The 12,902-nt window shown below is 34.3% G+C and overlaps 1 protein-coding gene and 2 long non-coding RNA genes across 3 annotated transcripts; all 3 read left to right on the top strand.

The window, feature by feature from the left end:
• Window positions 1-368: 368 nt before the first annotated feature.
• Window positions 369-1,509, top strand: LOC111986956 (uncharacterized). The gene has a single exon (XM_065762922.1). It carries the CDS (start codon window positions 577-579, stop codon window positions 1,507-1,509), a length of 933 nt encoding a protein of 310 aa, XP_065618994.1. The 5' UTR covers window positions 369-576.
• Window positions 1,510-1,528: 19 nt separating this feature from the next.
• LOC112029940 (uncharacterized) lies at window positions 1,529-3,649 on the top strand. The gene is made up of 2 exons (XR_010624744.1): window positions 1,529-1,973; window positions 3,253-3,649. It is a non-coding gene; the product is annotated as an uncharacterized LOC112029940 (long non-coding RNA).
• Window positions 3,650-6,824: 3,175 nt separating this feature from the next.
• Window positions 6,825-9,018, top strand: LOC111986966 (uncharacterized). The gene is made up of 2 exons (XR_010624740.1): window positions 6,825-7,256; window positions 8,557-9,018. It is a non-coding gene; the product is annotated as an uncharacterized LOC111986966 (long non-coding RNA).
• The last annotated feature ends 3,884 nt before the right edge of the window (window positions 9,019-12,902 follow it).

Below are 12,902 nucleotides of genomic sequence, written 5' to 3'. Positions count from 1 at the left end.
GAACAGTGAATCTATGTGTATGATCAGTACAATTACTGTTTATACACGCTGAAAAAAAAAAAAAAAAAATGAAGGAAATGTGACTCAGTAAAAGCAGATGCGCAAATAAGTTGAATTCAAAATCTCTATAAATATATAGTAAAATTAGCTAATTTTTTAATTTAAAACAAAAGGCTAAAAGGTGAAATGAGAGAAGTGGAGATCATCTTTTCAACCTCATGGGGTCACAGAGCCTGCGAGCCCGGACTCCAACCTGTTTTGAGTTGAAAGAAGTGGCAAGCTTGTCACAGGCCCCGATGAAACGCGATCAATAATGTAAAATCTGATCACCTTTCTCAAATTTTCTTCTCGTGGATCCCAGCACCAGCCTGTCCAACGGTCAAAAGGTGTCTTCAATTATGGTTTATGGAGTAAATTCCGGAGACCTGTTGATTCTACCTTTTTCTGTACACTCACAGTCACTCACATTGGTGCCAAAGTCACTAACCTACTCATCAGATTGAACTCGTTTTGCTCTTCCTTGTTCTACTACACTCCTACCTACATTACATGAAAATTAAATAAAATTGCATCAAAATGCAATCTACACTAACGCCATACACCCCATTCTTCAAGCTTCGAATCTTAACACTACTATTATTACAACTTCAAATCCTCCCTACTCTCACTCTCTCCCCTTGCCGTACCTCCTGTGGCAACGTTGCTATAAAGTACCCATTTGGTCTCGACGATGGTTGCGGCGCACCACAGTTCAGGCACATGTTTAACTGCACCACTGACTTGTTCTTCACAACACCTTCTGGTGTCTACAAAGTCCAATCCATCGACTACGACAAAAAAACTATGGTAGTCTATGACCCAGCAATGTCTACATGTTCCATTCTACAACCTCACCACGACTTTGTTATGACGGACATTCAGTCTGTCATAATACCTCCTTCACCAGACACCATTTTTGTACTCCTCAATTGCTCCATTGACTCTCCTGTACTTAACCATTACAAGAATCTTTGTTTCAACTTTTCGGGTCACTCTTGCGACGAGCTTTATGGTTCATGCAATGCTTTTAGATTGTTCCATTTGTTGACTAATAGTACTCCACCATGTTGTTTTACTGGGTATGATACTGTGAAGTACATGAGCATGAATATCTTGGATTGCACGCATTATACTACGGTGATTAATAGTGATAATTTGAAGGGAATAGGACCTTTGGATTGGGTGTACGGGATCAAGCTTTCGTTCACTGTTGCGGAAACTGGGTGTGAAAGGTGTGCAGGGTCTGGTGGCACTTGTGGGTTTGATACTGAGACCGTGGGGTTCTCCTGCCTTTGCTCAACTTCTATGAATGCTACTAGAGAATGTGGTAAGGCCTGTTGGAACTTTTTGAAAGAAAAAAAAAATAGAACAATTAGTATTTTCTTAAGAAAAATTCTTAATTTACATAAGTTTACATTATTTTTAAATAAATGTGTACAGTATTGTACACTTTTATGCAAATGTGTATAATATTATATATTTTTTTCAGTCTGTCATAATACCTCCTTCACCAGACACCATTTTTGTACTCCTCAATTGCTCCATTGACTCTCCTGTACTTAACCATTACAAGAATCTTTGTTTCAACTTTTCGGGTCACTCTTGCGACGAGCTTTATGGTTCATGCAATGCTTTTAGATTGTTCCATTTGTTGACTAATAGTACTCCACCATGTTGTTTTACTGGGTATGATACTGTGAAGTACATGAGCATGAATATCTTGGATTGCACGCATTATACTACGGTGATTAATAGTGATAATTTGAAGGGAATAGGACCTTTGGATTGGGTGTACGGGATCAAGCTTTCGTTCACTGTTGCGGAAACTGGGTGTGAAAGGTGTGCAGGGTCTGGTGGCACTTGTGGGTTTGATACTGAGACCGTGGGGTTCTCCTGCCTTTGCTCAACTTCTATGAATGCTACTAGAGAATGTGGTAAGGCCTGTTGGAACTTTTTGAAAGAAAAAAAAAAAAAAATAGAACAATTAGTATTTTCTTAAGAAAAATTCTTAATTTACATAAGTTTACATTATTTTTAAATAAATGTGTACAGTATTGTACACTTTTATGCAAATGTGTATAATATTATATATTTTTTTGCAAATTTTATATTAATAGTACATGTAAACATATATTGTCATTTTCTTAAATTATTATTATTATGAACAAGAGCTTTTATTAAAACAAAGTTACTGATTGCACTTGCCCATAACAAAGAGACCACCTACTCTAATACTTAGTGTACGAAAAATGCTAAAGTTACAAACTATTTTATAAATTGTTAAAGTAGTGAGTAATTATTAGTAGGTAAAAAATAATGTCAGTGATGGGCCTATATTAGAACCAATAATAATTTGTCACATCAATATTTTGTAAAATAATTTGTAGTTATAGTATTACTCATACTCAACATTTAGTGTCCGATTGACATTTATCAGTTTATAAGCTTAACTTTTAGTTTTTATGTACAATTTTTTTAAGTCTCACAATTTTTTTTCTGCATTTTATCACTTTTTCAAAAAATTTCAAGGTACAATTATATTTTAATACACTTTCAACAAAAAAGTTAAATAAGTTGAATATTTGGTATAATTTTTTTTTTTTAGTTTTTTATAAATGAGAGAGTTTGAAAAAGTTCTCCTAAAAAAAGTGAAATTTAAAGTAGTTGTACTTGTAGAGAGTAAAGTTTCAAACTACGAAATTAACCATTTTTTCTTTCATTTTGACAAATATCTCAATTCGATTAAATACTACAACCTGTATTTTTACAATATTTTTTTCACCTATACGTATTTTCACAACATTTAAACATCATAACTTGCCAATTTTCCTTTGCAGCCCAAGCTCACTAGCTCCCCATCCCAAAACCAAATAATTTTTAGGTTGTATACTTGTACTAATTAAGTGACTAAGAGCACAAGGGATTTAATATTTTGTTAAATAATATTTTTATACATTTTTTCTTTAAAAATAAAGTCAATATTGTGTACAGTCATTAAAAAAAAAAACACACATACACTTGTGTGAACTTAGTAATTTTGTATGTGCAAGGTGCAAACTAATGAATTATTGAAAATTTTGTTTATTTTTTAGATAAATATGTATTACAATTCGTAATTGAATATTTATTATTTCTTAATATGTGCACTTAAGACACTCATTAACAGGATTCTATTATGAATATTGGCTAATTTATCAACACTTTGTATTTCAGCTGCAGGCAGTGTTACAGATGATGGACACGGTCATGCTCCGATGTTATTATTCCAAGCATTTGTTTTGATTCTGGGGACATTCCTGTGCATGAATTTGTAATGATGTCTCGCTGTTATTTGATTTTGATTTTTTTTTTGGTTGTGGGGAGAGAGAGTTGGGCTTGGGAGCAAACAATTTGTAATATCTTTTTGGACCTACTGAGAACATGCTTTGCTTGGGTTTTGCAATCTTTCCAAATAGCAAAGGTAGCTAGCAGAAGGGAATTCGCATGAGTTTACTATGACTTCCCTACTCGATTTGCACATTTTTATGTTGTTTCTCATACAAGGCTGGGAACTCTGTGGGAGAAACTCAACACCAAAATGTCATAAGTAACCGTGTTGAAATTTGCGCTTCAGAATTTGTCTCAATTAGAATATTTGAATCATGTAATATGATCAATCTTTATCACCATATTCAAGCAATGGAACAAAAATGAGTTTTAAGTTATAAGAAAACTTGTATTGGTTTACCCAAAAAAAAAAAAAAAAAAGTATTTGATGGAGAATAAAAATGAGCCACCGTCCAAAGTACTCGTCTAGGTAATGGCATCATCCATAGTAATTTATCTCTATCACTCAGTAATTTTTAGCTACATTAATTCATCGGTTTTGGAATTTATCACACAAGTCCACTAATTCAAAACGTGGAAATGAATTTCCCAAAACTTGCTCTGATTCACCTCACCAAGCCTTGGTTTGGATAGCACTGATACTTGCGGCGCGTTTTGTGAGTTGCGTTTTCTCTCTCTTTTTTTTTTTGGCCCGAATTTGACAACAGTGGGAGACCATTTTTACTGTGCATGAATAATGCAACACTATTTATGCACTAGTTATTGAAAACTGATTGTTGCTGAAAATACTGTAGCAAAATAATTTTTAAATATATGAATAGTACCGTAGGACCAATTTTTAATATTTTTTAATATGTGAACAGTGCGTGAACAGTGTAACCCTGTTTATGCACAGTAAAAATTGTCTCCCATTGTCGTCAAATCCGGGCCAAAAAAAAAAAAAGAGAGGGAGAAAACGCAACTCACAAAACGCGCCGTAGGTATCAGTGCATCCAAACCAAGGCATAATATAAAGGATCAGACTTTATCAAATCAAATGTAAGTGAGAAATTTACCAACTCTTGCACTTTGAGAATACATGGAGATTTTGAGGGAATTCTAACTTAACTATCAGAAGGGCCCAAGGCTTAGGCAAGTTAGGCCTATGCCTCAGGCCCACACCCTAAAAAAAAAAATCCCCTTAGAGAAAAGGCCTCACTTCCAATGATTAAAGACCTAAATTTTTACAAAATTATATATATTTTTTAAAATGTTGTGCATTTTTTTATTATCAGTTATGTTAAAGATACTACAAATTTTACTATTAATTTACAAATTATCAAGTTGCTAATAACAAAAAAATGGTTAAACATTCATTAGTTAGATTGATGAATTTCATCAATGAGAGTCAATGTCACATCATATTGTGAACATTTTATAGTGCTTTAAGTGCATTTTTCATTTTCATTTCTATTAGGACTCTCAATGTACGAGACTAATAGAACTCTAATCCAATTGAAACTCTAAAATGTTTCAAAAAAATGTTGCAAATGTGTTAAATCATCTGAAGGGACTCAATTTGGCTTTGACCTTGAGTATGAATGGGTTTTCAGCCCAACAAGCCCAAACAATAAATTTGTAGAGAGTGGGTTAAAGGTTTAGACACTGGCCGTCGTTCACCAAGCATGAACTCTCATTTATAAAAAGATACTTAGAGTTTCTTTACAACTGGGAGGATGCTCCTCGGCCATGAGTCGAGGAGGCCTTTTGCTTCTCTTTTCCCCCCCTTCTTTACTTTACTTGTTTTTCTTATATAGTCTTCATCTTCCTATCCCCTTCTTCCATCTGTTGATCATCCATTCGCCTCCCTTCTGGTCATCCGTCCCATCAGAGGCCTTATCAGTACTCAAGTGGTTCACTCTGATCAACGTTGCCCTGCTAAGGGGTTATATCCCCATTAATGCGGCCAGAGGGGTTAGGTGAATGCATTAAGTGCGAATGTGACAGTTTGCTCTGGGCTTGTCTCCTCCCAAAAATTATCCCTAGTATGCCGAGGACGGAGAGGTCCTCGGCGTGGGTCAAAAAGGGGCTTTGTCTGACTTAGCCTTGACTGGTCAGTCCTCCTCAGCGCTGGTCTTGGGCCTACTATGCAATGGGCTGTGGCTGTCAGGCCCACGGGCCCCACAATAGCCCCTCAAAACCCTACTGCACGTTCCCTCGGACGGGGAGGAGGGTTTTGATACCTACGGGCCCTCTTAGGCGAATCGCCTCACTTTGGCTTGTGCTAATGCTGGCGACTTTTCGACTGCTCGATGTGCGTTTTTTACTTTTCAAGACTTAATGCGTGCCCACATTAAATTTTGGCGGCACCATGTTTCCCACGTTCAACGGCGTGATGGTAATCGTTTGGTGGGGATCTCCTGCTTTTATGTGCAGGCAGTTACACTTGGGGAACTTAAGGGGGAGTATAAGTACTTGTTTAAACCGCCTGGTTTCCTCATTTTCGCGCTTACAACCATTGATGCGTATGACTTGCGTTTAGTTCAACTTGTACTCTTCCTGAAGAGAATCGCCATATTTCTGTAAGTCTTCTTCTTCTAGTGACCCCCAATTTTCCTTGATTTTACTCCTCCTTTTCTTCTTCTGGAACTTTTAGTCGTCTTTGGAGAATGGGTAAGTTTAAGAAGTTGGTTGATTCCGAAGAGATGATGAACAAATTCATTGTTGACTATGGGATACCCAACAATGTGAGTTTGAAGTACTGTGAAGAAGGGGAGTGGTACCTTAAGAGGAGAGAGGGTGAAGTCGTAATTCCGATAGTCGCTTTCGTAGAGGGAGGGATGAGAATCCCTATGAGGCCAGTGACCCTCAATTATCTTAGGCATTTTCGCCTGGCTCCTACCCAGTGTGCCGTGAATGTATTTAGGATATTAGGATATGTAGATATCTTGAATGAGAAAATGGGGCTGAGACTGACTCACCACGATGTGAATTGGTGCTATAACCTTCATCACCTGAGGGGTAAGACGTACTATATGAAGACAAGGGACGATAGGATTCGTCTCATTCAGTGTCTTCCTGATTCCAATAAGGGGTTGACTCAAGATTTCCTCATAGTGTCGGGGGAGTGGCACAACGGCTTTCATTGCTCAACAGTAGAGGGGGAGCCAGGTAGGATATCCGAAGTAGGAGACAATCTAGGTTTCAATATTTTTATCTTTATAACCATATATCCGCTTTGGCTTATTAACCATAGAAGTTTCATTTTCCTTTTCGCAGATCCGCACGCCTTTGCACGTCATTTCCACCTGGTTAACAAAGTGGATTTGGAAACCGTTCTCAGGTCGGACCTTTTCCTGAACGAACCTGATAACCAGGTCAGAGCCGCTCATCAAATCCTCGGATGCGACCCAGCTCAGAAATCATTCCCAATCCCGAAGCACGTAATTAGAGCTCGTGACCCTCGGCTTACTTAATACCTCCTTCACCAGACACCATTTTTGTACTCCTCAATTGCTCCATTGACTCTCCTGTACTTAACCATTACAAGAATCTTTGTTTCAACTTTTCGGGTCACTCTTGCGACGAGCTTTATGGTTCATGCAATGCTTTTAGATTGTTCCATTTGTTGACTAATAGTACTCCACCATGTTGTTTTACTGGGTATGATACTGTGAAGTACATGAGCATGAATATCTTGGATTGCACGCATTATACTACGGTGATTAATAGTGATAATTTGAAGGGAATAGGACCTTTGGATTGGGTCTATGGGATCAAGCTTTCGTTCACTGTTGCGGAAACTGGGTGTGAAAGGTGTGCAGGGTCTGGTGGCACTTGTGGGTTTGATACTGAGACCGTGGGGTTCTCCTGCCTTTGCTCAACTTCTATGAATGCTACTAGAGAATGTGGTAAGGCCTGTTGGAACTTTTTGAAAGAAAAAAAAAATAGAACAATTAGTATTTTCTTAAGAAAAATTCTTAATTTACATAAGTTTACATTATTTTTAAATAAATGTGTACAGTATTGTACACTTTTATGCAAATGTGTATAATATTATATATTTTTTGCAAATTTTATATTAATAGTACAATGCAAACATATATTATCATTTTCTTAAATTATTATTATTATGAACAAGAGTTTTTATTAAAACAAAGTTACTGATTGCACTTGCACATAACAAAGAGACCACCTACTCTAATACTTAGTGTACGAAAAATGCTAAAGTTACAAACTATTTTATAAATTGCTAAAGTAGTGAGTGATTATTAGTAAGTAAGAAATAATGTCAGTGATGGGCCTATATTAGAACCAATAATAATTTGTCACATCAATAGTTTGTAAAATAATTTGTAGCTATAGTATTACTCATACTTAACATTTAGCGTCCGATTGACATTTATCAGTTTATAAGCTTAACTTTTAGTTTTTATGTACATTTTTTTTATATCTCACAATTTTTTTTTCTGCATTTTATCACTTTTTCAAAAATTTTCAAGGTACAATTATATTTTAATACACTTTCAACAAAAAGTTAAATAAATTGAATATTTGGTATAATTTTTTTTTTTTTAGTTTTTTATAAATGAGAGAGTTTGAAAAAGTTCTCCTAAAAAAAAGTGAAATTTAAAGTAGTTGTATTTAAGTAAAGTTTCAAACTACGAAATTAACCATTTTTTCTTTCATTTTGACAAACATCTCAATTCGATTAAATAATACAACCCATATTTTTACAACATTTTTTTCACCCATATGTATTTTCACAACATTTGAACATCATAACTTGCCAATTTTCCTTTGCAGCCCAAGCTAACTAGCTCCCCATCCTAAATCCAAATAGTTTTTAGGTTGTACACTTGTACTAATTAAGTGACTAAGGGCACAAGGGTATTTAATATTTTGTTAAATAATACTTTTATACATTTTTTCTTTAAAAATAAAGTCTATATTGTGTACAGTCATTAAAAAAAAAAACACACACACACACACATACACTTGTGTGAACTTAGTAATTTTGTATGTGCAAGGTGCAAACTAATGAATTATTGAAAAGTTTGTTTATTTTTTTAGATAAATATGTATTACAGTTCGTAATTGAATATTTATTATTTCTTAATATGTGCCCTTAAGACCGTGTACATGTCCATCATATTTATTATTTCTTATTATGAATATTGGCTAATTTATCAACACTTTGTATTTCCGCAGCAGGCAGTGTTACAGATGATGGACATGTACACGGTCATGCTCCGATGTTATTATTCCAAGCATTTGTTTTGATTCTGGGGACATTCCTGTGCATGAATTTATAATGATGTCTCGCTGTTATTTGATTTTGATTTTTTTTTTTTTTTTGGTTGTGGGGAGAGAGAGTTGGGCTTGGGAGCAAACAATTTGTAATATCTTTTTGGACCTACTGAGGACATGCTTTGCTTGGGTTTTGCAATCTTTCCAAATAGCAAAGGTAGCTAGCAGAAGGGAATTCGCATGACTTTACTATGACTTCCCTACTCGATTTGTACATTTTTATGTTGGTTCTCATACAAGGCTGGGAACTCTGGGAGAAACTCAACACCAAAATGTCATAAGTAACTGTGCTGAAATTTGGGCTTCAGAAGTTGTCTCCATTAGAATATTTGAATCATGTAATATGATCAATCTTTATCACCATATTCAAGCAATGGAACAAAAATGAGTTTTAAGTTATAAGAAAACTTGTATTGGTTTACCCAACAAAAAAAAAAAAAAATTGTATTTGATGGAGAATAAAAATGAGCCATCGTCCAAAGTACTCGTATAGGTAATGGCATCATCCATAGTAATTTATCTATATCACTTAGTAATTTTTAGCTACATTAATTCATCGGTTTTGGAATTTATCACACAAGTCTACTACTTCAAAACGTGGAAATGAATTTCCCAAAACTTGCTCTGATTCACCTCACTAAGTCCACACTTCTCTATTGAGGAGAGTGACACAAAACAATGAGACCTACTCAAGATCCTCTATATAAAGGATCAGACTTTATCAAATCAAAGGTAAGTGAGAAATTTACCAACTCTTGCACTTTGAGAATACATGGAGATTTTGAGGGAATTCCTACTTAACTATCAGAAGGGCCCAAGGCTTAGGCAAGCTAGGTCTCTGCCTCAGGCCCACACCCTAAAAATAAAAATCCCCTTAGAGAAAAGGCCCCACTTCCAATGGTTAAAGATCCAAATTTTTATAAAATTATATATATATTTTAAAATGTTGTGCATTTTTTTATTATCAGTGATGTTAAAGACACTACAAATTTTACTATTAACTTACAAATTGTCACGTTGCTAATAACAAAAAAGTGGTTACATATTCATTAGTTAGATTGATGAATGTCATCAATGAGAGTTAATGTTACATCATATTGTAAACATTTTATAGTGCTTTAAGTGCATTTTTCCTTTTCATTTCTATTAAGACTCTCAATGTACGAGATTAATAGAACCCTAATCCAATTGGAACTCTAAAATGTTTCAAAAAAATGTTGCAAATGTGTTAAATCATCAATTATGAATTAATCTTTAATAGTTTGAGACTTTAATTTTTGTAAATTGATAACCTACAAAACCACACACCAAATAATATCTATCTCTCTCTCTCTTAAAAACAAGATATAAAATTAAAAATTAGATTTTAACTTTACTTAACTATGTATCGTTGTATATCCAAAATAAAGTATTTTTTTAATCATGATATATTTTTATTTTTTTATTAATATTTATTGTTCAACTTTGATATTCAATTCTCTATATGAAATTGACATTAATTTAGTTAGTATTATTCATCAAATTATGTATTTAATGTATCAAATTAATCTAGATTTGATTAGTATTAAATAATTTTGTTTAATTAACATTTACATATTAAAAGTTCCACATAAATTTTTCGCCTAATGATGGGCCACCCTTGACTATCATAGGGTCCTTAGCCACATCACATTGGTGTACTCCAATAATATTTTTCTCTTCTTTTTAGGTCTTTAATCATATACAAAGTCTGAAGTATATAGCTCATTGATTTCATATTTGATACTTGAACATTACACGCTTGACACTTCTACATCTATATAAATTTTTGGTAAAAATGTAAAATTGGTCCACTAATTTTCACTGTTTTTCATTTCATTTTTCTAACTTTTAGTTTTATCAATTCAGTCCTTTAACTTTTAATTTTTGTCAATTTAGGGCTCTGTTACAACTTAGTTAATAGCTGCCATTAGAACTCTCGAAACGATGGCCTTTTGCTCTTTTTTTTTTTTTTAATAAATTCGGAATTAAAAGAAAATAAGAAAAATCTAAAAAAAGAAAAAGAAAAAGAAAACATTAAGGGAACGACCCCTTCCCCTGAAATCAAAACAAAACAAAGAAGGAGCTTGCAGTTCCAAGAGGAATAGGAAGAAGAGGGAGTAAGGATTTTGTTCGATTTGTCTCTGTGTTTGTCTAAATCTCCAATATCTTTTCATTTTTCTGTAGGTTTTTCTTAGCAACCAGACACAAAGAAAGGGATAGAGAGAGGGCGCGAAACATAGAAGCCATGAACGGCGAGATCGGTTTTTCTCGGTGGCCGAGCTCGAACTTCGATGATACTGCAGCTCAGTTTAGAGATCCTCTTTCTCCCCTGGTTAAAGCTTGAACCAGTGAACCTGGTTTAGTTTGTCCATTACACACTGCAAAGCATCAAGGCTCAAGATTCTTTTTATCCTTAAAAAAAATTATTTATAAATAACTTAAATAAGCCGAGAGGGGGAATCTGGTAATCAATCTGTGGAATTGTATTTGTGAGAGTTGTAATAATCAGGAATTGAATTGGGTTAGTAGTGGATTCGAACGGTTTTGTCGCCGCTGCAAGAGGCGAAGACGAGAGGGGTTTCGGCGGTGCCGGTGGTTGGGTTCCAAGCGAGGCTCCATACTCTGTCGGTGTGGCCTTCGAGAGTTTGGAGTAGTTTCATCGCGCAAGCTCCTTCGTAAAACTCCATGGAGAGTTGAGTGAAGAGACTGAAGAGTGTGTGAAAAAGAAGATTTTGAGATTTGGGGGTTTGGGTGCTCTACGTGTGGACTGTAGTTTTGATTCAGAGGAAGGGAACAACGGTTGTTTTTTTTTTTTTAATTAAAAAAATAAAAAAGCAAAACTGCGTTGATTAAGAAGTTCTAACGAGAGCCACTGACTGAGTTGTAACGAAACTTATGACAAAAATTAATGGTTGAATTGACAAAATTAAAAATTAAAAAATTAAAATAAAAAATTGTAAAAAATAGGAGGTCAATTTTTATATTTTTGCCAAAATTTTTTCTTGTACTAACCATGTCACTGCCACCCATGACCCACACGTAGCTTTTTTCTTCCCCCATTTTGAGCAGTAGAATATGAAGCGTTAACTCTCTAGTAAGTTAAAACTTAAAAGTAGTAGAATTTAACAGAATAAAGTCAATAAACAATAACGGCTAGATTTTAAAATCAAGGGAGTTAATATTGTAGTGGTAGCTGTACCCATTTGGCTAGCGGTACGATAATTTTAGATACCTGTCAATACCAGTGTACTATTTCGAGTTTACCGCTATAAATATATATATATATATATATGTGTGTGTATATATTATAATAAATATAAAAATTTACCATAAAACATTTCCTCAATTTAGAACTAATTATTCATAGTTTTAGACTTTAGTATCAATTAAAAGGAAAAAAAAAAAAACACACAATATAAAAAATAGAAAGCTTAAAAGTTATCATTGCATGCTAAGAAAACAAATAATACTAATACGTTAATGCAAATAAGTTACCATTCTACCCTAACAAAAATTCAAAAATTGCAAAACTTAAAAAAAAAAAAAAAACTTTTTTTCTATACCAGCCGGTACGCCCAGTACCGGCCGGTATTGCCCGAAATTGGCCGGTATGCCCAGTATATGACCAGTACGGTTGGTATTTTTTCTGGTACGAAACATGGGGGTTACATGTACCGGTATGCTTGCCGGTACGATATATACCGGTCGGTATGGTACGGAATTGACTACCTTGTTTTAAATAGCAATAGTTCATCTTATTTAAAAGGACACATACAAATATACAATGGTACAGTAGTGATGATTCAAGGATCTAAAAATCAGATAGTCGTGATGATTCTTGTAAATTCTATGTCATAAAATTAGCCTTCACGAACTTAAGGGCTTTTTTAAAGGGTTTTTAAAAACTATTTTCAGTTCAATATTTTTTTGAAAGGGGGAAAAAAAACAGAAAACGCTTATAAGCATCTGAGCTCTGCATTCAGAATATATCAGTTGTGAGAATGATACGTCCTGCATCTTATACTTCTCCTCTTTTAATTAAGTGGATCAATAGTTCTTTGACTTAAATTATGTAAACAGTCACTTATTCAAGAGTGTCATACTGAAATTACAAGTTTCATGGAACTACACTGTTATATTTCATTATTGATGACATTAATGAATTAAGAATTTAAGATCCTTTAGAGTTCTTAAAGTATTATTTTCTAAATAATAATAAAAGAAAT

The sequence above is a fragment of the Quercus suber genome, unplaced genomic scaffold, assembly GCF_002906115.3.
Source record: "Quercus suber isolate HL8 unplaced genomic scaffold, Cork oak 2.0 scaffold_480, whole genome shotgun sequence".
Taxonomy (NCBI): domain Eukaryota; kingdom Viridiplantae; phylum Streptophyta; class Magnoliopsida; order Fagales; family Fagaceae; genus Quercus; species Quercus suber.
This window is presented reverse-complemented; position numbering and strand designations above follow the sequence as displayed.